At 41.0% G+C, this 27,649-nt stretch overlaps 2 protein-coding genes across 9 annotated transcripts in view; both read right to left on the reverse strand.

Annotated features, from left to right (window-relative positions):
* Positions 1 to 1,239: 1,239 nt before the first annotated feature.
* On the reverse strand, positions 1,240 to 13,120 carry tnfrsf11a (tumor necrosis factor receptor superfamily, member 11a, NFKB activator). The gene is made up of 10 exons (XM_072378664.1): positions 12,718 to 13,120; positions 8,725 to 8,803; positions 8,241 to 8,366; positions 7,730 to 7,876; positions 7,540 to 7,630; positions 7,064 to 7,140; positions 6,785 to 6,892; positions 6,562 to 6,611; positions 5,413 to 6,376; positions 1,240 to 2,749 (listed from the first exon to the last, which is right to left on the reverse strand). The coding sequence occupies exons 1-10, from the start codon at positions 12,790 to 12,792 to the stop codon at positions 2,466 to 2,468; spliced, it is 2,001 nt and encodes a 666-aa protein (XP_072234765.1). The 5' UTR covers positions 12,793 to 13,120; the 3' UTR covers positions 1,240 to 2,465.
* A 2,436-nt stretch (positions 13,121 to 15,556) lies between these two features.
* Positions 15,557 to 27,649, reverse strand: part of relch (RAB11 binding and LisH domain, coiled-coil and HEAT repeat containing) — a 34,133-nt gene continuing 22,040 nt past the window's right edge. For 5 of the 8 annotated variants that reach the window (XM_072378048.1, XM_072378047.1, XM_072378045.1 and 2 more), the window contains 12 exons: positions 26,521 to 26,644; positions 26,277 to 26,325; positions 25,507 to 25,586; positions 25,033 to 25,139; positions 24,773 to 24,872; positions 23,201 to 23,283; positions 20,884 to 20,947; positions 20,655 to 20,793; positions 20,420 to 20,536; positions 18,499 to 18,587; positions 17,865 to 17,935; positions 15,557 to 16,867 (listed from right to left, as the gene is read on the reverse strand). In XM_072378048.1, the coding sequence (XP_072234149.1) occupies positions 16,747 to 16,867; positions 17,865 to 17,935; positions 18,499 to 18,587; positions 20,420 to 20,536; positions 20,655 to 20,793; positions 20,884 to 20,947; positions 23,201 to 23,283; positions 24,773 to 24,872; positions 25,033 to 25,139; positions 25,507 to 25,586; positions 26,277 to 26,325; positions 26,521 to 26,644 (1,144 nt within the window). In that variant the 3' untranslated portion in view covers positions 15,557 to 16,746. Of the gene's footprint in view, positions 16,868 to 17,864; positions 17,936 to 18,498; positions 18,588 to 20,419; positions 20,537 to 20,654; positions 20,794 to 20,883; positions 20,948 to 22,413; positions 22,497 to 23,200; positions 23,284 to 24,772; positions 24,873 to 25,032; positions 25,140 to 25,506; positions 25,587 to 26,276; positions 26,326 to 26,520; positions 26,645 to 27,649 lie in introns of those variants that run through there. The other 3 variants (XM_072378046.1, XM_072378043.1, XR_011910184.1) reach the window with 2 other exon arrangements.

Here is a 27,649-nt window from a genome sequence, read left to right on the forward strand (position 1 = left end):
CCCAACTGCTGATAGTGACATTTCATTTGTAACCCTATGAGTCCAGAACTGTACTCAAGAGTGGGTTTCCCCTTCTTCTGTGACTATTCGGTTCCTTTTAAATTACAGTATGTGATAAGTGAGTATGTGAATCCAAGCTTTAGACCGGTACTGTGTATACATATAAAAGCAGATTAAGCTCTCTGACCTGCTTTCATACAGCCTCCTCAGAAATATTTTAATTGATTCAGTCCATCCATTCATTCATGCATCCATCTATACCCACATAATCCCGTTCAAGGTCACGTGGGCCCTGAGCCTATATTAATTGGCAATATGACAAAGGGGTTTAGGGCACCTTAGAAGAGGTTTGCTGTCCACCACAGAGCTAACAAGTAGAGACACACTCGCACCTCAATGGTAAGATTATGTCAAGCCATCAAATAATGTGGGGAATTGTGCATATATATCAGTATATCAGGTAACTGAAAACCTTTAAATCCATGTTACACTCCAGGACCAGCTCATAAAAAACCTGTGACAATCTCACATCCATGTTTCATCCCACATCACCAAACATCTTCCATGTTTGTATGTTTTTTTTTTTTACATTCATTGTTCTTTGTCCTCCTAACTTAGACTTGCCACTAGGGGGTAGAGTAGAACTACTTACAATGGTTTAACGCTTCCTGTCTATCTTCACCCCTTTCTCACACATTAAAGCTGAAAAGAAAAAGAAAAAAGCTGAAATCATTTAACTCTACAGTCAGGTTTGGTGCTAGCAGGCCAGCCATCACTCATGTAAACCATGTGAAAGCTAGTCATAACTTCCTGTTTTCACAAACAACCATAAAATAAGCTGAGACGAGACGCACACATACACACATGCACGCACACATATACACATATATAAACATACTCCTGCTGACCCAAACCAGGCCTAAATGAGCGCTGCAAGTTCCTCTCATGTGGTCTCTCTGTGACGCTAGCCGGTCTGACTGCTGGAGCAGTTTCTCCTCACAGCTGCTCGCCATCCCCTGGGCTGATGAAAGGCTGCCCATCTGTCAACACTGGGACAAAGACGGAGAGGCCTTGCCACACATGTAATTATCATCGCTTCACAGAGATTATAGATCATCAAGAGCAGATCAGTGACTCTTTCATTTTAATTTGTCCTACCCAAAATAGTAAAGTTGACAAGAGAGAAACCATAATATGCAAGATGGCAGCCATCCCAAAAATAATTAGATGCATAACATATTTGATTTCAATCAAAATAGTCTTTCATTTATTCATTGCAACAAGTTTGATTTATATGTACATGATTTCTTAAAGCTGATTTGTTAAAGCTGGTGAGGTTGTGACTGAACAGCTCCTTATTGTCCTTGAATGTGCGCATTTTGGCTGCTGTCAGAGGCGTCACTTGATGAACATATCCCCACCACAAATCAAATGTAAGTATAATCATTCTTCTTTGGAATATACACAAACACAGGTCACATATGCAGCTCGTGAAAAATACATGAACAATCTACTTTGCAAATTACTTCAAAACAATCTGTTATAAAAAAAATTATTTTTCTTCATCAAAGCTTAAACTTTAAAATATGAAACAAACCAGTATTAAAATAGCTTAACAAATGCACAGCATTTTATTTTCTAAAACTGCACTTCTGGTGCAATAAAGAGAGAATAAACAAATCTACATACAGGCTTTATACCAAAACTGGATTTTGTCTGGTTCGTGTAAAATAGCTTCTGTTAGATCCTGCACACCAGAAAAAGAGAAATTCACTCAGTGAAATGCTTAAAATTCATCACCGTTTTTGTACAAACTTGGATTATGTCCTGCCAGATCTTATTGTAGCAAGAAAATTTAATTTTCTGCCATGAAAACATTGAAAATTATTTCCACATGGTGGATATTTTCTTATGTAAGAAAAGTCTTAAAATCATCCAGATGTTAAATGTATTAAGGAAGGGGAAAAAAAGGACTCTTTAATGATCAAAGATGAGAAATTAAATATTTAGTAACTCATGATATCAAGATCTAGTTGAATTTTTCCATCCAAAAATAAAGATGTTTTGTTCTTTCGAGTGTGAACTCCAGTTCCACATCCAAATCCCAACAAAATTCCCCATCACTTTCCGGAGAGAGGGGAGTTTCCATTTGAAAAAGTCTTGTAGCATTCCACTGGAAATAAATGTCACACAAGATTCAGTCACAGATGCATAAAAGGAAAAAAGTTATGGAAGACTGACCTCAAGGATATAAACAACTAATTTTTCACTTTGCGGTGTTATCTGTATCGTGGGACAATTGGTTTTATTTCAATTGTTGGTGTAATTTTACTGGGAGCTACTGTACATATATAAAAAGTTGATGTAACCAAAGAAAGTGTCAGAGTTCAGTTGTACAAGGTCTAACTGTTGGTTGTGGAGATGATCATTGTCCTGACAAAAAAAACCCAGCTATTAGTCGCTTTTCACTTTCCCAGGAGCAGCTCCTGCATCGCTTCTTGGACTGGTAGTGTCTCTTCTTGCAAGGTGCTGTGGGAAATGGAGTCCCCTTGGGATCTCAGGCTGCTCTGGAAAAACAGAGCTGTCTCATTGGCCTCTTCCTGAACAGGCTTCCCAAAAGCATCGTCCTGCCCACCCTCGTCACTGCCGTGAGATGCCTGGCTGACATAGACAACAATGACTTCACCACTGAAGTTCATCACCTGACCGCTGGAGATGAAGGTAGTGTTGTGGTTTCCCGACACTAGACCTACGTGGTAAAAAAAAAAAAAAAAAGACATAGGAAAACAGGAGAGATTGTGAGCTATTTGAAAAACTCCTTGATTTCAAGAGAAATTCAACATTTTCACTCTGGTGCAGAAAACTGCAACATCTTACATGGAAATGTGCTGACATTTATTTCGTATGATTACATAAGACATCCATTTTAAACCTAAACTCGGGCCCATTGAGTTTCCCCAATCCATGACGTACATGAAGAACAGACTTGGCTAACCTCAGGTGACAAATGGACAGTGGGTGTAATGACAATGCAGGATGACCACAGAAAGGCCACTGCTACATAGACCACCATATAATTTCCTTCAAGCCACACTTGAGTGTCCAGCAGTTTTTAGCGTGAGAAACTCAAGACCAATGAAGACTAAACCTTTCAAAGGCTCAGAATTTTACAGGCAGGGAAATATTGCTGTTGTATAGCTCATTTTAGGACTATTTTTAACCAAAAGAGAAGTTTTTACCAAGTGCTTCTGTCTGAAAATGATTTAAAAAAAAAAACTAAAAAAAAAACTATGCCCATTTACGATTTAATATGATTTAAGCCAACCAATTAAATTTGGAGAAAAAATATGCATTTTTGTTTTGAGTCATATTTTATCATGTTAAGCCTCTTGTTGCTACTTTTCCCCACCTCTTGTTTGATTTTCCGACTGATAAAACATGCCAACAACCCTCTGTGATTCACAAGTACGTCCCATCTGTTCATACATGTACACACACACACACACACACACACACAAAATCATGGTAAATGTAAGCAAACACATTTTAGTGGACAAGCTTGCAACTACATTCAAACACTGAAGTGCATACATGGCCCCTATAAAGTATTGAAAAAGACTGGCAAACACCATGGCACCATCAGAGGGTTTCTCTGTGTTTCTCCAGAGCCTTTTCCCGGAATACCAGCCTAAGAGGTCTAGCTCGAAAATATGTCATTTCACCACAGCTTTGAAAACAAAGCTCAATGGAATCTGTTTGGGTTCTTCTGTTTATCCTTTCCTGATTCCTCTCTGATTTTTCTGGACGCCCAACAACTGTAGCAGTTCAGTTTGTGACCGGGTGGAACTGCACTGTAGCAGAGCACCTTTCTTGCTCAGTGTCGAAGAAACCAACGCCATGACGCAGTTTTCTTTAAAATAAAAAAATAATTTAAAAAATAATAATTAAAAAAAATAAATAAAAATCGACTTCTTTCTCCCAGAAAGCTGACAGTTTAATTCTCCTCAGAGAAAAGGTAAAGATGTAGGTCATTAGGACCGTTAAGGTGCTCCTTACTGGGGGCTGATATTTCCAAGTTGACAGGTGAAACCTCTGGCCCTTTCTGACCCTTTAAATAGCCTGTGCGGGAAGTGCATTTAGTTGGTTGTCATTACTGTATGATGGGAAATCATCTGAAACCAGCTAGCATGTAATTAAAGTACTCAGTCATAAGTGAGAGTAAGAGAAAAAAAAGAAAAAAAAAAGCCTTAACAAGATGATATGTGTTTTTGTGTGTGTGTTTGTTGGAAGGGTAGGGTTATAAAAGCATTACTCAAGCTGCACACATCTTGCTTCAATTAAGGCTGCGGTCACTTTGCGCAACCCTATGGAACTCTGGGTAAACAGGAGCTTTGTACTGCAGTTGGTATAGTTCACACCGATGCACACACAACACGCACACACACACTGTTTGTTAAAGTGTGGTTCTGGTGGTTCACTAAGGCATCAAACACACATATCTTGTTCCTGCTCCCTGTGTGGTCCCAGCAGAATTCTATCAATCCTGGCTTTATTAAAACATATTTTTTGGAAAGTATCATGAAAACCTCTCATTGTTATGCTGAAACCAATCCTCTATTATGAGTTCTATTCAGCATATTCACCTAATAAGGCCCAAGTTTGAGGTAACCACTGTCCCCAACAGGCTAGGCTAACCACACTGTGCTTGAGGCACATTACGTAAACACATTTCCCGCTGATTTTTATCTTTGGCAACACATCAAAGTCGCTGTCAGTACAATACAAATTCACCCACTTGACAGTTTCCATTAAAACTATTCTACTCTATATTCAATGTAGTTATTCTTGGTGAATTGTCTATTATTAATAAAGTATTCTCTAGAAAAAGAACTCTGCTACGAAGTGTATCAAATCATGCACTGGTATGATCACCTGGCAATACACTGACAACTGCCTACACAAACAACTAACACAGAACCCACAGTATTTGTAATAAGCTGTAATTGACTTTCTCTGGCATTGTTTAAGGGTCATAGGGAAACGTATCCAGGACATATCTAGCTCCATAGCATCCTTTGATATCCAAAGAAAGTTTGAAGAGCTTTAAAGGTCTAAGAATGAACTCATGAACCTATTGAATTAACAGAAATTTCTGTTCTGGAAAACATACATTATGTTAAAAGTCATATCACAAAAATATAAATTTAGATAGTTAGCAATAATGAGACACTAGTAGAGTTTATTTTATGATGAAATTATCTCTTATTGAAAATATTTTAGAGCCCAAGTTGTGACATATCAAGTTACCGTTTAGTTTTTATTATTAAACTTTTACTGAAGGTATTTAATTGAATTTCCTTATAATTTCCATTTTTTCATACAGATGAGTTTTATTCCTTAGGTTTTACCCACCTGAGGTAAGAGTAGGTTCAGCCAGCTGACTGTGGAGGCTCTCCGGCGAGCACTCTAGTTCTGACCCTCCCAAAGAGAACTTGTTCTCCCTGCTATCCCCCAAGGAAATTCCCAGGCCTTGCTCTCGACTTGAGGCCTCAGGGGGCTTGTCCAGGTAGAGATCTCCAACAGAAACGGAAGTCACCAAGGGGCTGACCGAGGTCATTGCGGAGGTGGCACTATTTTCTCTTGAGGTGGAGTCTGTGCTTGTCAGTCTGTGAAATCCCTCCTGTTTTACCAGTGATCTGTCGGTCAGGTCAGATCTGAACTGCGGCCTCACTTGAGCCTGGGACAGTGGCAAGCAGAGCTCAGGAAGCGGGTTTGATGGAAGCACCGCAGAGGAGGTGTGGAGGAGAGGAGAAGAAAGAGAGACGAGAGATGGAACACATGTCTCACTCATGGACAACCCCGTCTTTTCTTGACACCCATCACCCCTTTCTGCTGCTCTTTCGTTATCACTTTTGTCTTCTTTCCTGCTCTCCTCTCCATCCTTCTCTCCTTCTAGGCCACCACATGAGCAGGTTCCCAGTGTCCCTGGACTCACGGCCTGACTACAGTCCTCATTTTCACCAACTTCCAGTGGTTCCTGGACGGGAATAACACACACGCAGGAGCCTGCCAAAAGTGGAGAAGCACTCACAAGCTCTTCCTCTGACACCTCCTCTGGTTCTCCAGATCCTTCGCTCTGCTCCTCTGTCACCATTCTCCCCTTAAACCCTTCTTTGTCTGTCATTTTCTCTGTAACGGGTAGAGAGACACTGACATAGGAAAAAGAGTCGGGGAAGGTGCACAGGGGGTCATTTTCAGGATTGTGGGGTGTTTGGCAGATGAGCTTAGTCATCTCACATGGTGTACATTTGAGGTCTCCAGGGCCTCCTGCTATTCCTCCTGCTGCTCCACTGTGGTAAAGAGGGGCCAAAGTCTCCTAGAATGATAATAACAATGAAAGAGACATTGGAATGACTAGTTTGGTGTGTGTAGTAAAAGACCTACAATAAAGCAGTTTATTTCTTCTTGCGGTGAACATCATCTATATGGTTTGGAAATGTACTCAGACAAAATATCATTTACCTGTATTTCTACTGCTTGTTAATTGAGATTTCACAGTACCTGTTGTATCCTGGTCCTCTTCAGGTTCTGGACGCAGGATCGCAGATTAACTACATGAATAAAGTAATTAATGTGCATTATTAGTGAATGAAATATAGATAATAAATCTACTTGTGTCTGAAAATACGTGTACGTTTTGATCGTGTTTACGTCATAACCAACACCGTGATATCTGTCATACGCCCATGTAAAAGAACAATAACGCAACTTTGCTTGGACCTACCAGAAAGTAACTTCAGTTTGTCCTTGAAGCAGAAGAGCAGCAGAATGAGGAGACACAGAATAGTGATGACTGACAGCACCGACACTATAGTCCAGGAGGGTGTTGCACCTGGGGAAAAATATACATTTCAGAGCTCATTTAGTTTAGTCTGCATCCACTATTGCTCAGAAATGTTTCCCACAGATTTAAGTCATCGCCCCACAGATATACAGCGAGTTACAAATGTTTTCTATAGCATTCCATAGCATGCAGCCTGCAGTGAATGAATCCATCTCTTACCAGAGACAGGCCGTCCACATACTGCATCAGCCTGGGCGCTGCCTGGTTGAGTCTCATTCCTACCCTCAGCTTTACAGCTGTGAAACAGGACCAAAATCACACAAAACAAAGAGTGAGGAAGAAGATTTGTACAAGATTACATACTTTCTGTTTTTCCCTTCTTCCCCTCTACGTTTTGCTAGCCAACCCGCCAGCTTGTACTGATGGTTTCAATGATGACGCACAGAAAGAAGGACAAATAAAGAGAAAAACAAAACTGTTTCTCTCTCTCGCGCGCGCTCTCTCTCCATCTTTATTGCCATTATTACAGATCCGGCAGGCAAAGGAAGCTGGTGTCTGGTCCAGCCAGGATTCCAAGGGAAGTGGTGAACGTATTACTCATAACAGCTGGTGAGGAGAGCTACCCAACTGCATTTTCCCATTTGAGGCTAAAGCTGTCTATTTTTGTGTGTGTGTGTTTGTGCGCGTGCACTTACTTGGTCCACTGCTTGCACTGTTCAGTATTACTGTCGGCAGAGAAGAAGCCTTTCTTACATGGAACACAGTCTTTCCTTCCATACATTGACCCTAGAATTACACAGATACATCAGCATATATATCCCTAAATGAAAGCCCTTTGTAATATCTTCACACGAACGACTTCTTTTCTTTGCTAGACTGTCTCACCATGCTCCACCTCAAGTCCATAACCAGGGTCGCAGGTGGGTATCTTCTCACAGTATTCACAGTTGATGGGATGACACTGGAGGCCAGGCCGACAGCGACAAGACTCCTCTGCCAAAAGATTTTTAGGGCTCTTCATAAAACCCTTACCTAGAAGTCAGATAAGTAAGCATCTTAGCACAGATATAGGTCCAAATCTTTGAAATTAATGAGGATTACTAATAGATTATTGTACATTCATTGAAATCATTGTGGAGATCACAAAAGGAGAACTCTCAAATCAACAGTATTACAACGGACAAGTTGATAAACCCTTGTAACTCGTTGCAACTTGTCATTATTTATACTTTTCACGCTCTTGTTATCTTTAGATGAAAATATTATTTTTGACATCCAATATGAAAAAGCAGGTGTTGGCAAAAAATAATAAAATTCAATTTAAGGCTCTGTTATTCTTTACAACAAGAGTAGGGAAATATTTTTGTCACGATTTGTTTAAGCTGCAGGTACTGACCTGGATCACAGAACTTCTGCAGGCGACAGCGATTGTTTTGAGTCCAAATAGGCTGATATTCGTTGTCATTACAACTAGTACATATAGTCTGCCGGGACTCATTGCAGTGGAGATGCACATAGGAGCCTGATAAAAAGAGATTCAGATGGATTTAACAATGCAGACGTGATAACAAGAACCAACAACAAACAAATAGAAGAACAGAAGGAGGAAACTGACAAAAATTCTATCATTTTAAGTCGTGGGTACTAAAGTGTGCTAACACTGAGTTGTAAATTGTGCATGAGTGGCGAAACACATGCATGTCTGCGCTATTTAAAAGCAGAACGTTTCATTTTTAGACATCCTTCCTCTTTTGACTTGAATTTGTGAATGAAAACATATTTTTATTTTATGCTGATTCCAGTGAGTAATATTATCATCTCATTCTTGTGAATTACTTTAAAGTGTATGCGTGTGTGTGAGAGAGTGTTTGTGTTATTACCTGGTTTACACTTGTTGCAGCATATGGAGCGTTTTAAGTACTGTCTTTCTTCACACTGGAGAGATTTGGAGACTGCTTTCTAAAAAAAATATTAAGACATGAGATATTAAGTTTTCAGTACGTTTTAAACTATATTGTGACAAATGGGAATAAGAGAACCAGTTTAATACACTCATGGATCACTTAAAGACTATGTGACAAAAAAATAAAATGTACAAACACACAAATCATGAATGTACACTATGTCATGTTATGGGCATCTTAATCTTTTTTCATCTTAATCTTTCGAATCAACATGTGATATTATGACATGACCATGAGTAATGACCGGAGGAGGATGGTTGAAACATTTCCAAGACATGGCCAGGAAATGTTTCCAGACCCTCAGTAACACATGACCACAGAACCAAACCAACAAATTAAACCTTGAACCCAGTTGCAACCAACTTGGAATAAATAAAATCAACTTTTCTTGAACTTATTGTTGATATTCTACTGGTCCACACTTGTGTGCTGGGAAAAAGCAGACAATCACATTTGCCATAATGTTGAAGCATCTACATCTTTTAAGAAAAAAAAAAAACAGGAACTCTTGTCAGAAGGTTGCAAAACTATTTCACACAGTCTTGCACAGCCATGCTGTACACACCCTCCAGTTGCCCTGAATTTGTGGCTCGTGAACTCCTTGCCACACTGCTGAATTAGAGAATCTGGCTGTTATGACAGAAATTCTGCCAAAGCCACAGACTCTATATATAAAGGTAGAAAAAATACAACTTAAAGGTCTGACTGCACTCTGACCTTGCTTCTACCTCTTCTACTTTGTCATTCAGCCCTTTTTGGTTTCTTTTCCCCAAGAATTATATACTAATTCCCTCCCTCTTGCTGTAATTTGTACTGTAAATAAAACCTGGTCGTGCAGATGTTCAACTTTCCCCACAGACAACATTTAGAGGTGGTATATTTGAATTTGTCATCAAGTCTAACCGTAATGGCTATCTATTATTTCCCACAGTACATCTGTGATCCACAACATAGGCATAATGAATCCCTGTTTATTTAAGCAGTCAGCCAAAGTAGAGGATCACTACTTTGTTTGAAATTCTTCCTACATCCTTTATTTGACATTTCTAGTTTCTATTTCTAGCAAAACAAATCAAAGATCTTCCTTTGTTTCCTCCTTCTGTCTCACACCTCCCTCCTTAAGCCTATTTAGTGTTTGTTTCAGTTTGTGTGTCCTCAGGCTACAACAGCACAATAAGAACACTGGCATGCATTTAACTACCTCCACTCGGAGTCACACATCAGCCAGCCTTTGTTTTATAATCTAACCAGAGGGATAATGATGCAAGGCGCTCATAGCTCACACCGCAGCACTAATGAGGACCATGTGCTGCAGTAGACTGAAGTGACAGACGAAGGGAAGATTCCCATAAATAGAGGCTCAGACAGACAGATGCTGGTCCGCAATGCATAAGAAGCCAAAAGAATGCTGGGAACTGTATTTTTGTTAGCACCACATCTAAACATTGTGATAGGATGATGGTTGTTATAAAGATCAAGATTTAACACCCACCCTGAAAGCAAACTTTATCTGTTGTATGTACTTAGATGTATTTGGATAAATTGTATTGTAAAAAGAAGAGATGGGGGAGTGGAAAAGGAAAAAAGTTAAATGGTTGGGTCAAGTGGGCAGCACTGAATGAGGAAAAGTAAAAAAGAGGCATCAGTTACATTCTGTAACTACCCCCTATTTTCCATGCGGTTTTGTTTTGTATTATGAAAAAAAAAGAAAACAAATTTAAAAAAAATCTTTGACATCCCATCAACTGTAACTGTGATACAGAGTGCATTCCATCTGCTTCCAGAAGATGAGGGAATTTGCATAACGGCTGCAGCAGCCATTGGCCCAGAGCCATGAGAAGCACGGTGTGACTTCAAGCCTCAAGGGGTTTTACTGATAAGGTGCTTTAAAAGAATATTGCACAACAACTCAGTCTTTGTGTGATGTTTGCACCTGTGATTAATTTTTAAAGCCATAAAAACATGTCACCTGAACAAAGACTAAATTCTTTGTAACTGTCTTGTTATACAGTTACTAAAAGGCATCGCAGTGTTTTCTTCCCTGGAAAAGTTTAGTTTCCAGCCCCAAACCCCAAATTTTAATAACATATATCTGGTGAAATTGCAGAAACAATGTTAACCGAAAATCCTTGTACTAACCAGCAAAAGTACATACAATAGAAACTCAACTACCAGATTAAAACAAACATCACAAAGAGTTTCCTACAAGTCCACAAGCAACTGTGATCTCCATATTAACTGTTTAAGTTGATGTTAACAGGAGCTTAATAAAGGTGTGTCAGACATATCCAAACGGTAGATTACAACTCCTCTCTCCACAGAAATTTCTACTGTCATGACATGAATTGTGTTATGTTTCACTTGAATGTGTCAGCTGTCTGCAGTCAAATCAAGTTTGGATTTGCAGGTCTGAGGCAATGCAGCACTTGCTTAAGATGAGATAGACATAACACTAATTACTACTGTTTTAGTGGGTAGATGGCTGGACCTATCAGACATTTAGAAAAAGAGTCCGTGGTGAAAAGATTCTGAAGTGAAAAGGGTTGTTTTATCGGAAAGTAAATGGAATCAATCAGAGGAGAGGTGGTGACATCAGAACGACTGAAAGACAAGGATTAGCAGAGAGATGACAGCAAACATTCAAATAAGTATGCATGGCTGGTTGTAAAGGCTGGCTAGTAAAAAAAAAAAACAGGAGCCAGGACTGTGAATAAGCAAGTCAACAAATCCACTAAAGCACAACATTTTCAAGATTGACTGTATTGACTCTTGAGCTCTGAACATCTTGAAGTAATTGTGTGTTGCTCAATGTCTCGCAGACAGACGACTTTGGAATGAATTGGATGAAGTGGTTAAAAACCAAGAAATCGAGGGGGAATTTTTAGGGGATACTGTGAGCCAGTAATGGCAAGACTTCGATGAGAACAAACACGAGCCAAAAGTTTGCAGTGTCACCTTTAAACTTAGATGAAAAATATTTCTTCCCTTCCACACACTGACTCCTTTTCCTGGCATCCTTAATGTTGTGGTGCTCACTCATTTCAGAGCCAGAGAAAAACTTTTCTTCTCTTTCTCTCCTTGCCTCCCCAGAGCCCTGCATGAACAAGACGCATGCCATCTCAAGCACGCAAAAATATTCCCTTTCAACACATTTCGGAGAAGCAGAGAGGAAAAAATAGGGAATCACGAGCCTCTGTTCCAGTCAAAGTCATAAAGATGCTGGCTCAAGGTAATACAGGCAGTGATGGATCACTGGTGCCCAGCAGTCCCACCAACACAACCACATCTTACAAACCACCCACCTGGACAGTGTTAGCAACTTGGACTAAACATACACAACAGCATGTCATAACCTATTCACTTTTTTCTTTAAACTGTGGATCAACTGAGACGCGATGTCATTTAGTAGAGTATTTTTTTTACAAAACTGCTAAATTAATGGGATCAATAAACACAAACAGACAGAAAACAAGATCACCACGCATTATATAATCAGATTAACTCCCTAATGTGCCTAATGAGCCTAATGTGGCAGGTAGGATGGATAAATATTCCTGCACCGTATTATGACAACTTCGCTTCTGTCCCAGACCCAGTGAGGTTCCTGAAGAGTCACTTGGCACGTTAACGCTTGGTGAGTACCATTCACTGGCCAGCAGCGTTTTTTGTGGTTACACCCGGGGAGAAGTGGACAAACATCACGATCTCCGTGCGTACAGACTCAGCCCTCCTCCCTTTCATTCTGAGTGAGATAACTAAACCGTGAATCTCAGACATTTGCATGAGCTTTATCACTTGAGTGAAACTCCACAGTCCCAAAGATGAGCACAGAACGTTATCAGCTGCTCTGCCTTTGTTATTGTCAGGCAAGCGCCAAAAGCACACTTACAAATACACACGTGCAATTACCTGTGCGTAAAAGCTGACAAGGACACACGTTATCCAGCCTCGGTAAATCCAGCTTGTGGAAAAGTTCATTCCCATTTTTGCCGATTGATGAAGACTGCTTCTGTGGCAAACTTGTATATTTGACAACGCAGTACAGCAGTATCAGAGGTCGCACACCCTTCTTCAAATATCCTCACTCCAGATCACTTGTGTGCGTAAATGTTGAAGGGGTTCCACTCATCTCACAGGGCCTTCTAGCGTCTTCACTCCAGGTTAGGTAGCTGCAGTTTCCATAGCTCTTCTCCTCTTCCTTCTGTCCTCACCCACGCGTTGTGAAGGGAGCAGCATGCAACAGCTTGTAAAAACTGTGTGACTGAGAGAGGCAGGGAAAGAGGGAACTCCTCCCACCTGGTCATAAATAGAAAAACCCATCCAATGTCTCTGATATCCCTGCCTTTCTTAAGAAAGTTTCCTCAGAGCAGTGCTTCATTGGTGTCCGTGATACCCTCTCTGATCATAGTACAAGTGCAAGATTTTTCGTGGATGCCCATTTTCCTCAAAATTCTCATTAGAAGAGTTTATCTTGAGGTACTTCCTAGTCATTGGACAAGCTGAGTGATGATCTCACACCATACACAGTGGACAAAGCATGTGGTCATTTTCACAAATTTCACCTCCCACACGAGCCATCCGTCATGGAAGTGAGTGGGCTTCGTTCAACATGTTTCCTGGATCAGAATCACGTCTACGACGTAAAAAAAAACAAACAAACTAATATTTCATGCAAAAGTGCAGCGATTGCCTCCAGGAAACACTGCAGATGTTTTCTACCTCCATGAAAGTAAAGAAAAGCCAGCTTGTATTTCCCTCTGAATTTGCATGCCCAAGTCCACTTTGGCAGGGGAAGAGAGGAAAAGTTGGAGAGAGTGGGGAACATGTGCTCTTCAAGGTGACAGTTATGCAAATGTTAGATTGAGCTGCAGATCCTGGAAGGCTCGGCCAGCTCAAGAGAGGGGAGAAAAAGAATGTAAGAGGATTGGGAAATCTTTGTGTCTTGATCTTACCCAGAGTGATTAAATACCACTGAGAAGGAAAAAAAAAAGAAAGAAATTATGAATAAATGTTGGATGTTTGTGTGAATGAATCCATTGAATTCAACTGTTACAATATTCACCAAATCAGAACCAGGATCAACTCGACTAACATTTAATCAAGCTTTTTCAAACTCTTCAAGAGTTTAAAGGAGAGGAAGAAGACTTTTAACAGTGGACTGGCTTCCTTTCTTCTCCTCTTCCCGTAAAAACATGCTGAGAGAAGCTGTTTTGTGGTGGGGCCTCCGAAACTTGCGCAGTAGCAATTAAGATTTAACTCTTTTAGCGATCAGAAACCTCAACTTCACTCTGAATGCAGCACAAACATTCACATCGGGTCACCCTCTGACAGCAAAACTTAACCGGCAGCATAGAGAGGTCATTGTTAGGCCCCAGTTCTAACCCAGCTGCATCAGGCGTAGTTTGTTTTGACGTATAGAAACGTTGCTCCAGACACCATAGTGGTTTATAATCATTAAACTTCGATGACCTGAGCGCAGACTGTGTGCCACTGTAAGTAGGAGGGTTGTGTTGCTTAGCATCACAAGTCAAAGTTCATGAAGTAGAGCTATATCAGACAGCTCTTATATGCAAAAATGCTTGCACAGACACACCCAATAAAAAAAAAAACAGCAAATGTTTTTGATTAGTTTAAAACACACTCTTTCCATAGAACAAAACAGCCACAGCCTGTTTGGATCCAGTCATTTTGGAGGAAGCATCAAGGGTTAGGCCTGGTTTCCCAGGAACATGGGGGGAAAAAAAACACAGGGCAGAAAAACATGCAAATTTGCCCTCACATACTCACGAAGCAGAGTAAAACAATAATCTTAAATCTTAGTCACTGTGGTTGTAAGATTGTGTCTGCACTGCTCCTGCTCTCTTTGGAGACAGAAGTTACCAGAGAATCACCCTTGACACCGATGTGAGCAAGAGCTCCCTGCTGACACGAGGAAATGTGATGAGCACCGAAAACACAGGCGCACACGCCGCGGCGCGTGGAGCCACATGAAGGGGCTGCGTTCACACTTCAAGAACAAAACTATTCTGAGCGCAAATCCCACCAATTGGGCATCTATCTCTGCAGATACATATCTATGGACACACCCCCCCTCCCGACTCTCAAGTATTTGCCCACCTGGCTAGTTATCAGTGATGGTGGTTGAATATTAGCCAGAATATGCAAATGCTGTTCTGTATCACAGACAGCTAGCCAACTTGAACTACTAAATGAGTATGAATCAATTATTCATTATTTTCTTCAGCACACACTCACGTATTGGACTGTACAGCAGGTTAGTCACGACTGTGTGAAAAGACTTTAATGAGCCCTTAAAGTCCTCAACCTCAGTCAAAGAGGTGTCCATAATCGTTTGGGATTATTTTATTCTTTTGATGATCTAGGATTAAGTTTACAGTGTTAGTAAATCATTGGTTTTTTTTAAGCATAGAGCAGATGTAGAGATCATGCAACAATGCTGGCAGACCAGAGGTTTTGGGTCAGGGCAAGCTGTTGGGGAATGTCCCCGAAGATGGACTTTGGCTTGTTGTGCAGACAATAGACAACATCAAAGGGTTTGATGCGAAAGACAGGAGTGTGCCTCTGTCTGTGAAATGACTTTGTTTTACAGCTTTCAACACCTGGTGACACTTTGAGCCACGGGCCTTAGCGAGAACTCGAGAGTGCTTTTCCATCATCACGGCAAAAAGTCTAAAAATCACACGCAGGCAGTCAGGGAAGCCTCCACGAGAGCATTTAAATACACAACTGATCTCCATCTTTTATTACACCATGACACAAATTTTCAAATATACATAATGAGTACTGCTCTCCTCAGTTCAGCGCGTCATACAGTTATCTACCGTTTCTCTCCGAGCATATCCAAAAAGAACATACAACCAAATACCCACTGTAGAAAACAATAGTACAATAAGAGACACTGCAACACTGAGACAGGATGCAACAGACAGAGAAGGAATAATTAAGATCAGTGTTCTCTTCAACTTCACATTTCCAAAACAAATGAACCAACAAAAAAAAAAAAGAAAGAAATCATAACAGTAGTGATAATCATCATGAATAAAACTCTGATTTAAAACAACAAAATACAAACAAAAATACATAATAAAGAACAAAACAGCAAAGTGAAGTGCAAATTTCTTTGGAAGTTGGAATAAAGTAGGTTTTTCCTTCATTAAGACATAAATAAGTTATAAAATAGAAGCTATCAAAAAAAAAAAAGAAACAGACTTTAAAGAAATAAAGGCAAGACCAATCTTTTTTTTTTCAGTTTCAAGTAGGCAGCACTTCTGACACCACGTACAAGGCATTCTAGATAAATTTAGCAATCATTTCTCTCACAAATGCAAGTTTACAGTGTGCAACTGCAACTTAGGAGCTCGTGACCCAAACCGGCGCCCTCCAAACGTCTACTTGAAATCCAACTCGGAGCTCGGCGTTTTGTTTTCTGGAGACGAAGGGAATCCTCTGGGTTGAAAATGAAAACGAATTCTGTGATGCTTTCAAGTGCAGAAGTGTGGGTTCCTGTGGGGTAAATGTCGATGCTGTTCAGTTTCCTCCCCGCTGATTCTGAAGTGACAGTGTTAACACTGACTCAAACATTAAAAGGCCAATCCACAGTTCTCCATGATGCTCTTGTCACGCTGAAGGATCGGGGCAAGAAAAATTTAGCCGAGGGGTAAACGTCATAGGCTTTCACCACGAAAATTAAAACAAAAAACATTGCCGTTCTCCTTAAAGTAGCAGCTAGCTTTGCCGCACTAAAGATATTCGATTGCTCAAACCTCCGGCAAAGCCTCCTTCCTCCAAACTGATTAGAATATACGTGTGGCTTTCCTCTACTTTAAGCCGAACCGGTGATTTGCTCCAGAAAAATGCTCCCAAAAAACAGCAGGGGCTCGTCAGTTAACCATCACGGCTGATCAGTCAAACTTGTGATTACTTCTTTCTCTGGAAGACGTTGGCCAACATGGCGCCAGAGGTGGTCAGCTGACCCATCTTGCTCAGGAACTTGGTCTTGGCATCCTCACCCACCAAACTGGATGCGATAGATATCGAACTATGAGAAAAAGAGAGAAGAAACGATGCACAAGGTTTAAATTAGGAAATGACACATGCAACTTTGGTTCCTTGTCATTCAAAAAGGTATATATGAAATAGATCCATACAAAAAAAAACCTCCACAATCGTCTGCTATCAGAGGATACATCACCCTTTACTCTAGTTTCTTCTTTTTTGTTAGGAGAAGAAAAGCAATTTGCCAACACAACCGTTCCCGATTCTTTTTTTTTTTACTGTCCAACGGCCAAACAAGTTCCTCTTTTGACTGGTACTGCTAAGAAGTTACACCACTCCCTCAGGCTGCATCATTGCTCAATAGAAGGACAAACATCATATCTTAACACATACATATAGTTGAATAGTTTAGGACACCTAGATCAACACTAGAAACTGTTAAAGTCCCAGTTATCTTATCTGTCAGGTTCCAGTCTTCCAGGGAGTTCCGTTTGTGGATCAGTTGTATATTAAGTACATACACTGCGTGCGTAGTCCTGTTCTGACATTAAAGCAAAACAACCTGTTTGGTGATGCTACTTTAAAAATAGTTTTAGTTCAGAGTCCAGCTTTAGATTTTAGGGGAACGCTATCAAAAGTGAGCACAGGTCGATCGATACATACCGTTTAGATTCACATACGCACGTTTCCCTTTTTAAAAAGGCCAAAACACATGTTAACAAGACGGGAAAACCTCATTTCAAAGACATCCACACCATGGCCGGTGTCCCAGCTTTTGTAACTTTACCAAAACATTTCATTTCCCTCCTCCATCTTTCAGTTAAGAAAGCCACATAATGATCCCAATTCCAACACGCCTACACTCTCCTCTCCCCTTAAGGAATAAAGCCACATTACAGACTTCCTGTAAATAAAGTGAAACTGCTCCACATGGCAGACTTTCAATCACCTATTGATGTCTGGAGAAATAAAGAACTATTTTCTTCCTAATCTTTTCAGGGGAGGCCATGTTGGAAATGTGACGGAGCGACAGTTCTCACCCTTGTGCGTCTGACATCCCTCGGTTCTCCACCTTAATTTCGCACTCCTTGATCATAGAGCCGAGAATCACCTGTGAACAATGGAGACAGAGCTGAAATATTACAAAGGTCTTTTTCTCCACCAACTACACATTTGTTAAGAGGATGCTGTGGGGTACTGCAGCGGTGCAAAGAAGGTGGGACGGGTCGCCTTCTGTACCATCATGACAAAAAAGAAGACTTTGCATGCACCTGTGTGGTTTACAACATTAAAAGCCAACTTAGAACCTGGTATGTCGGGCTTCCAGACAGAGTGGACAGAGGAAAAGAGTCAGCTGACTGTTAGTCACTCTGGGAAAATGCTCACATGAAATGATAGCGTGAGACTCTGAGACACAAATAAATATGGTATGTAGGTGTGGTGTGTACGTGTGTCTGTTAAATACATAAAGACCGACTGTTTGTCTCTGTTGTTTGAGAGTCCCTGGTAATAAGACAGCGTGATGCAGCAGTGTGTGAACATGCAGACGAGAGGCTCTATCTGTGAATGCATGTATGAATCTGAAGCGTTAACAGTCAGTCAGACTGTCTGAGAAACACCAGAATTTCCCCTGCTCATACAAGAGTCTGCAGATGTCTTTTGTGCTTTTCTGACCTCGTGCTCCGGAGACAGTTGCTCCATGTCGGCGTGAAGACACCTGAGGCCAGGCAGGAAATGGTTGACCATCACCTCCTCAGAAATGACTGCAAAGGATGTTAAGGACTGAAAGAGTGTGTGTGTGTGTGTGTGTGGGGGGGGGGCAGTACTGCAACAATGCCAGCTGATGAAAAGCACTGTGCAGCTCCATAAATCAAATGTATAATTATGCAAAAAAAACCCTGTCAGATCCTCTAAAGGTTACCACAGTTTGTAAAGTTTCGGTCATCTCAATGTGGATTCAATCACTTCTTTTTCTCATCAGACTACATGCAAATCTGCACAAAGACAACACATGTTGGAGAACTCCGTCGATGCAGAGCCTCCGTTAAAACATTTGCATCTGAGCTCGGATGCATCCCACTTCTACCGGCCGTCCTTAACGTTCCTCTGAGTCTCTCTACAAAGGTCTCAAAGTTGATTTATGTATGTACTGTACCAGTCAAAGAGAAGCCAGATAGCAGATAAGACAACCGTCACTGTAGCTTTCCACCCGTCAGACCTTTTTAGCAGAGTGGAGAGTCTGATGGCACTCGGTTCTAAAAGTCGCATGACAACTCGCATGGAAATTAGCTAAAAAAAATAAAAAAGTGACTCCCAGGACATGACAAAGCACGATCCCTTCATCTGACGAATCAGAAACTACATGGAGGAGACCAAGTACTGAGCATAATCTCATTAATACCATCTTATAGAAAAAAATGGAGATAAATACATTTACTAGTTTAAATAAAACACGGGATAGAATGTCATCAGTGGGGAAGACCCAAACAGACTCACAAATGTTTTTCAAACTGGTCAAACAGCTTAGAAGGGATGAAAAATACATAAGGAAACGTCAGAGTTTCTAATATTTGATTGTAGAAACGTTCTCCATCCCTTTACTGGCACACCCTGGCAACCATCTGCTACCAAAATAGGCAGAGGGTTGCTACTTTGTGCACAGCTGTATGTGTTCTGCCACATGTCAAAATCAGTGGAGCTATCTGGGACAAGCAGTGAACACATCTATATTTGTAGAGATGAGAATGTATAGTTTCAGGGCTTGATTACAAGAAAAAAAGAGTGCAGTGGGAGGTAAAGCCTCTGAGGTTAGGGCTATACCTCCTGGACTGTACTGCACTGTGAAATGACAGCCTGAAGAAAAACCACAGGAATGAACCTCAGCCCAGCTGTGCTCTATCGGTGTGTGCTGGAGCTGGGTGGGGCATGGTTGACGGAGGAGAGGCGAAGCGGAGAGAGGGGAAAGAATCACAGAGGAGAAGGATGACAGAGACGGAGCAGGAGCAACATAAAAAGCGAGTCCTATCCTGGGAACCGTTTCTGCAGATTGGAGTCGATGTTCTGCCCTTTCCTCCTCTCACGAGTTTTCTCCTGCACTCATCCTTTCCTTTGCTTAACCAACCCTGTAATTACCTCTAGCCCCAAAATGGAGGCAGCTTATTTTTCCTTTCTCCTACTGCCAAATGACAGGCAAACTCTGCCAACGCACACAGTGAACCATACTGTCAGGAACCAGGGCCACACTGATATGTACCAGCACATTCAGGAGGAAACAGGACCAGTTTAGGAAGCGTTTCACTGGTAATTCTAACAGTCTGACACTGACTCACTGTTAGGACAGCTAACTTTGGCTCTTTGCCAACCATGACAAAGACTTCTAGTAAGTCCGTTAGAAAAACACAAAGTGCAGTTGCTCCAAAAGCACGAGTGACATGACCTCTGGACAAAAGATATTCCTCTTTAGGTCTACATCTACAAATGTAAACACCATTTATCAACTTTAGTTTCACTGGTACAACAACAATAAAGACATTCTATAGAAAGGCTGAGCCGTATATATGGCCCTGACTGTTAAACATGACCAAACAAAGGATACAGCAGCAGGAGAGGGCGCTGTACGCCTCAAACAGTTGCATGGCGATGTCAATCCTCTTGCTTTCCACCGTCTGGCTGTTGTTTGCTAGCGCAAGCTTGTGAAGGTGCGGGAGAACGACTTGAGGACCGCGAAAAACATGACAGACAAAAGGTCAGTGCACACGAGAGGAGATTTCAATAAAATGCAAGAAGAGCTGAACATGTTGGTTTTAAACGCATCTCCATCTTAAACATACACTCGTCTCTGAAGCGTGGCTCTGCATTAGGTCCCACCCTTCCAAAGGTCCGGATGATCTCAATGTGCAAAGAGTGTTGATCTTGGTACTGTGGGTCTTCCAGGAATGAGGACAGCTGCATTTTTACGCGCTCCAGCAGCTATGCACACACATAAACAATGTTTGGGAAAGCAGTCAAATCTTTTCATGTAAGGCATTAGGCCAGTTGTACATTCTAATCGTCACCTACCTCTTTTTGTGTGACAGTCTCCATGATGGTGCCAAAGGCAGGGATAGTGGAGATCCTCACTGAACTAAAAACAGCAGGAAATCAAGTCAACACTTTTGCCATTAAGAGCAGCTGTATCACTCATTTTCCCAATTCTTCAATGCGTGTCTCCAAAGGCAATATCAGAATGACTCAAACATTATCTGGAAAAAGATATGCAAAACATTTCAAAATGTATGAATCCTGAGATAGCTGTGGTTAAACCACATTAAAGCCACTCAGATAGAGTCATCAGCAGGGAGGCACAGGTTTCCCAGGCCAACTGTATTTTTGCACATTTTCTATTTCATCGTCATCTTCAGGCTTTAAAAAAAAACAAACAAACAAAGAAAACATGCAGTTTTAATCAACTTTTTAAAATGCATCTTTGAAACCGGTGAACAATCAGTAATACGCGGTAATTCAAACTGCCACGACTTTCCTTGATATAAACACAAGCTTTCGCAGATAACGTTTGACCCAAACCTGCATTTAAAAGCTGGATCTCAAATCAAGTGTCCGCAGTTTTCTAGCAAATGAATATGTATGCATCATATAATTATCATATAATTTATCATATAATTGTTGAGCTAACAGCTTATTAAACAGATGAAAAACTAAAAGTTAACAAACTAAAGACAATGGGTTCACAACTCCTTTCTTCATAAATCACTTTCCAATTTGGATAGAAAAATACAAAAAAGTGACGAGATCATCTGACTTAATGGCATTAAGCAAGGTTAATGAGGTGTTAGGGCAATGTTAGATGATCATTCCAATTTCAGAAAGACCAGAAAGGAAAACAAAAGACCACCATGAGCCACTGGGGCTCATAACTTGAGAGAAAACGGTTTCTTATTGTCCATCTTTCCATCCATTTTCTATACCCGCTTAATCCAATTTAGGGTCGCGGGGGGGTGGGGCTGGAGCCTAACCCAGCTGCCATTGGGCAGGAGGCGGGCTAAACCCTGGACAGGTTGCCAGTCCATCACAGAGCCGTTTCTTATTAAGATTATTTTTATTCTTTAACCCTGATAACTGATTTTGACTTCTCTTAATGTGCCGATTATATAGAGGATATAGAGGTAGAAGTATTATCGGCAACAAGAACTAAAAGAAAAAAGAACTAAAAGAAAAGGAAAAGAATGTAGAATTTAAAAGTTTTTTTTAAAAAAGTGTTTACTGTTCAAATTAGGGACAACTGCATGTACCTATAAGTGTGTGTATTTTCAGAGAATGAGGAAATGAAAAGGGCTGCATTCCAACAGTGATGCTACCATTTTGTTATTAGTCTTCCACTCTTCTCCTAAATTTTGGTGAAGATTTAAGAAACTGCCACATACTAAGCCAAAAATATTAAGAGTCAGTGCCCGAGAGTCACGACATTTTCTTTTAGTGAAAACTGAAGCTCAGCGAGGCAGATTTATAAGAATCCACTGTCCCACACTGTAAGGATGCAGCCCACAAAATGACAGTGTTTTCAAAGAGGTTTTCTTGTGTCGATTGACTCACAATTCAGGCCCACTGCACAGAGTTATTAGGGCTGGAGCCGCCCGGCGATCTACTAATGCTTCACTCATGCCTCGGAGAACCAACTGCAAACCCACCACACAGCAGGATGAGAGAGTGGGAGAGGTACGGTGGGAGACGGAGGACAGGGAGAGGTAAAAGTGAGAGGTAAAGATCGAGGGGATAATACAGAAGAGAGAGTGAAAGAGAGAAAAATAGAGTGATGGATAAATTGAGAGAGATGGGATAAAGATTACCAACCACCAGCTGACGAGCCCGTCAGAACGAGTGGCCCTGCTTCAACAAGGAAGGGGTGGGGGTGGGGGAGGAGGAGGAGGAGGAGGAGGAGCAGGGGACGGGTTACAGATGAGCATGCAGGGACTGTGCTGTTGTCAGATGTGGGCAATGTGTACACACCACTCTGGCAGGGAACTGGTTAGTGTTGTTGACTGATGAAGTGATGAGAGCTGGCATGAATTAGTATTGCAGACTGATGACGCAGACATGCACAATATTAGTGTTAACAGTGGATGTGCAGAAGAACCACCCCAGCACAGCCTAAACCCCAACAGGAGCCACTCCAAACTAATACAAACAAGGTCAAATTGATAAAACTTTAAAAAAATAATAATAAATCAATAATCAATCACTTTGGAGAGGATTCGGTTTAATTGGCATTGAATTTGCTCCTCGCAGGTACAGACTTGTTCTAGTGTGATAGTTCTCAGGCGGCAGAGAGAAGGGGGAGAGAGACGCGGCGCGGTTTACTGTTTTTTGTTGTTCCACTTACATTTCAGGGTCGGAGGACAGTGTGATGAGAGCCGGCACCACTCTCTGAGCTACCAGCGTCTCATTCACCCCCTTCACCAGCAGCTGATCGGATTGGACAGAGCCGGTCGGGATGTCACATAGGTGGGCGGGGCATTGGGACAAGAGCGAGCAACACCGCCAACAGACAGAGATAAAGAGGAAGAAAAAAAAGAAGCAAAACAAAGAGGGAAGGGGAAAAGAAATAAAAATACAAAAAGATAGGAAGAAAGTGATATACAATGACAAGAAACATAGCTGCAAGGCACAATACGGCACTGCATGTATCAAGCAAGTGAGTGCACATCAAAACTCACACACACACACACACACACACATCCATGCACTCAACATGCCAAAGCCAACATCATTTTACTGCACAAGTACTTTAACTGTAAGGTGAGCTTAAAGCTGTGGGCTCTTTCCACAGGCTCCAGATCAGATTTCTTTCATCAAGTTAAACTCAAACAATAGTTGTGAGTAAGCCAATTTGATCTGGCATTTGTGGCAGAGGGCCAATCCACAGTTTAACAGTGATGGACAGCTAAACACTATGGAATGGTGACAGTGAGGTGTTTTGGGAAAGTGCGAGTACTTCACAAAACAGGGGGACATGAATACAGCCTACCGCTCCTCCTCCCCCAAACATACATCAACATAGGCCAAGTTCCACTGCTATAGCTAGATCCTGATCCAAACATCTGACCTACGGTGTGCACCTATCGCACATCTCTCGTGGCTTTGGCAAAGAGGTTTGCTTTGGGAAACTTTCTCTAAATGGCAACAATCAGCGAAAGAAAACTGCAAGAAAGAAAACATGGAAGCTATTGTCCTCTGTTGAAAAGAAAAGCATTTTTTTGGTTTCCATAACACCAAAATTCTGAAAAAGGTTAAAAAAAAAAAAGAAGAAAAAATTCCAAAGAAAACATTTCTGATCAAATTATGCTTCCCAGTAATGCTGAAAAGTAACAGACCCACTTAAAACTCCTTTGGCTATGTAGTACTATCAAGCTGACTCCAGCTTTCCTTTGAGGTGTAGCAGATATCTATGCAGTCCCTTCTGAGGCGAGTGCACAGTGAAAGGTCCGATGTTGAATCTAGGAGGGTTTAGCCATACAGTTGGAACCAGGGTGCTGATAAGCTATAGCTACAGTCTTTACTTACACTCAAAAGACAGAGTAGCTTAATGTTAAATGCATGTTTAAAAGCAGCAGCAGCAAGCAGAGCTAGCACATGTACAATAAATAAGTAAACAAAGTGTATGTCTATTGTAGAGCTGCAGGAATCTATTTATTCTTAATGTATTAGTATAAATATATATATATATAATTAAATATATGCATGCAGTACAATAATTTACATTTACTTTAGCTTAAATAAGATGGTAAAAGCCTCTGAACCATATAAAATGTACTAGAATGCACTTTGAGTATGTCTGACTAAGAATATGAAAAAGAAGAAATGTATCAAAATGCCACATTCATGTACAAATCTACTCTACTGGAGTTTATTCAATACAATTCAATCAGCGTGCTTGAGTGTGTCCATTTTGTACCTCAAACATCCGCGCTGCAGTACAGCGGACCAGAGCAGATGTATGGACGACGCCATACCACAGAACAGTGAGCAGCAGTTCGTGGTACACTGGGTTAGCCCTGACACGGACATAAAAAATTAAAAAAAGATGAAAGCGTGAGCATTTTGTGTCATCTGACAACCAACTGTGAGGCAGTTCATCAAGATCACAGGAAGTATGACGCGCCAGTGTGTCTTTAAAGGCGGGGATATTCTATGTCACAAGCGTGTGGAACTCACCCCAGCTCTACGAAGGAGGCCTTCAGGCTGTCGAGAGGCGCATGGGACAGAGACAGCGTCGTCATAACATCCTCCAGGAAACCCACCAGCAGCTTGCGATCCTCCTCCTTCATCAGTTCAACGCATGTTTTAACACATCATCCACAAATGCACTCACACTGCCATTTTAATATCCCTAAGCGTATTTAAATCCATGCTCCTCCGTGATGGTGACATGAACTAAGCTGCATTTTTTCCTGACACGTTGCATTTCAGGTATTTTTTTAAAAAAAACACAGCACGCCTGAGCTCTGCTATGATTTGCGAGCGCTGCATTATTTTCGGGAGTCTAAAATCAAAAACAAAATACGTGGTAGGTGGACTCGTTTTGGTGCGGTGGCACTGAACACCAACCCAAAATGTACCGGTGTCCACTTATTTCTAAAGAAAATGCATAAGAACAATAGTCCAATAAATGGATAACTGCCAAGTTACCTGGTTGTAACATGTCAGCACTCCAGTAGCATAGATGGGGACAGTGGCTTTCGTGAGAATATCGTTCCCCTCTGAAACATCTAGCAAAAGAATAAAAACAGAACAAAATGGCTGGAAAGGTTAAACGTATAGTAACAGCAATAAATACCAATAACTTCTTTTTCAGTAACTACAAAAAAAAAAAAATGGTAGACAAAGCTGCATTGAACAACTGGTTATCAAGGCTGCTCACAGTTCTGGCCTTTTTGCATGCATCATGCATATGTGATTCATATCATATCGTGTTGGTTTTTTTTTGGCTTAATTAATTGGGGAAATTGTTCAAAACATACAAACAAGCATGAAATGACTATCATCTATCACATTGTACTTAACATTTGTTAATGTGACCATGTCTGAAAAACCTGCGGCCTCAATATACATTGTGTTATTGTGGCTTTACAAAAACCCACTGAATCGGGAAACATCTATAGAAAGGTCGTGATGACCTCAACACCGACAGGGTCTCAGTACAAAACACATTTCAACGACGGCCACAATACCAAAAGCTAAATCACTTGGCAGCCGAATGAGACCAAGCACTTCTTTATAACAACAGAAACATGTCTGGAATTAGGGGAAAAAAAAAAGAGACGGGGAACACCCATAACAGACTCCAAATAGCTTGTTTACATCAATGGTGTCTGCGTCTGAGCTCCACCTATCGACATTCTCTCAAGAGAGCGGAGAAAACCTTCCACATCTGTGTGTACGCAAAAAAGTGCTCTTACCGACGTTCTCTTCAGAAAGTCGGAGGATCTCCTGGAACTGTGGTTTCACCTGAAAAGATCATGAGGACAAATTAAATATCCACTGTAATGTCAGTCTTATGGTACGGAATTATCACAACTCGTTCATTTAAACAGGATTCAAAAACTAATTATTCTATGATGATGTTCAGAAGATAAACTAAACTGAGGGAATTTACTCCGACTTAAGCTTAATATCTCGGTTAGATAGGTGCCACGGCTGCACCTTAGTGTTGGTGAAAATCTTGCCAAAGGTGCGGCAGAATCTCCAGAAGAAGCGGGAGAACTCGTGAACACAGGTCGATGACGTCACATTGATGCGACCCACGATCTCTATGAGCTGAGGCAGGCTGGAAGAGGAGCAGATAGACAGAAATCAGCAGATGTACATACTGCACTCTGGCATATCTTCTCCAAACTCATTTCACCACAGTGCCCTCTAAATATCACTCACTCTATCCGAGTGTATGTGTGTGTGTGTGTGTGTGTGTGCTTGTCTTACTCATGTTGTGGTGGACGTAAATCTGTTTAATCTGTTTACAACGGTCACATCGCAGGGCCCGCCTCCATTATAATAAGAGGAAGCAGGACAGAGTGTATGCATTGTGCTGTCATCAAGTAATTCATTAAATATGACTACATGGTTTGAGGTTGGCGTAATTCATTTCAAAAACTGCATTTGTCCCTGATTGTCACGCAGAATGGTACAACATTAGTTCAACATAACAGCGTAGCATGAAAATATGAATTTGAGCCAGAGTAGACAAACTAAAGTCACTTATTTCACTTTATTTATCTTCTACAATCAGATTCTAGATTCATTTGAGGTGGCAAGTAAGTAGTGTAGTTAGCCAACTCTCATTCACATTACAACAATTAGGTCTCATTTGAAAATTTGGTCCGACTTTACCAGTTTCATATGTGCTACTTTGTTCTATAACAACCTCGTCAAATATATATATATATATATATATATATAAAATCACATGAACATATGATCATCATACATATTGTGTTATTTTGGTAACTTATGGTATACATCTATATCTTATCATTTGGATGTATAAACCACTTGGTTTAGTCCAGATGTTTTAAGAAATGCAATGTTACAATAACTAGAAGTGTAGTCTTATGAAAATCTAATCAACATTTTTAAAAGAGAACAGATTTTGACACACTGTCAAGGTGAAAATAACTCAGATTTTTGTCAGTTTGTATAGCAGAGACCATCTACACGTGCCATAATCTGATTGGCTCGGAGTGCAGAGACCTGTGGAGTGTGGTCTGCAGTTGGACCCTAACAGAGCAGAGGAATAAAGGGGCAGCCAAGGGCCGAAATCATGTGCCAATCCCTA

Source organism: Leuresthes tenuis, unplaced genomic scaffold (genome assembly GCF_036924035.1).
Source record: "Leuresthes tenuis unplaced genomic scaffold, fLeuTen1.0.hap1 SCAF_24, whole genome shotgun sequence".
Classification (NCBI taxonomy): domain Eukaryota; kingdom Metazoa; phylum Chordata; class Actinopteri; order Atheriniformes; family Atherinopsidae; genus Leuresthes; species Leuresthes tenuis.

What these genes read in the sequence shown, in the direction of transcription:
- tnfrsf11a (XM_072378664.1), bottom strand. Translation starts at nt 12,792, where the DNA reads ATGGGAATGAACTTTTCCACAAGCTGGATTTACCGAGGCTGGATAACG. An exon ending in CTGCAACAAGTGTAAACCAG is followed by an intron (nt 8,367 to 8,724) that starts GTAATAACACAA and finishes TCTTTTTATCAG; the next exon opens with GCTCCTATGTGCATCTCCAC. An exon ending in CAGTGCAAGCAGTGGACCAA is followed by an intron (nt 7,141 to 7,539) that starts GTAAGTGCACGC and finishes CCTGTTTCACAG; the next exon opens with CTGTAAAGCTGAGGGTAGGA.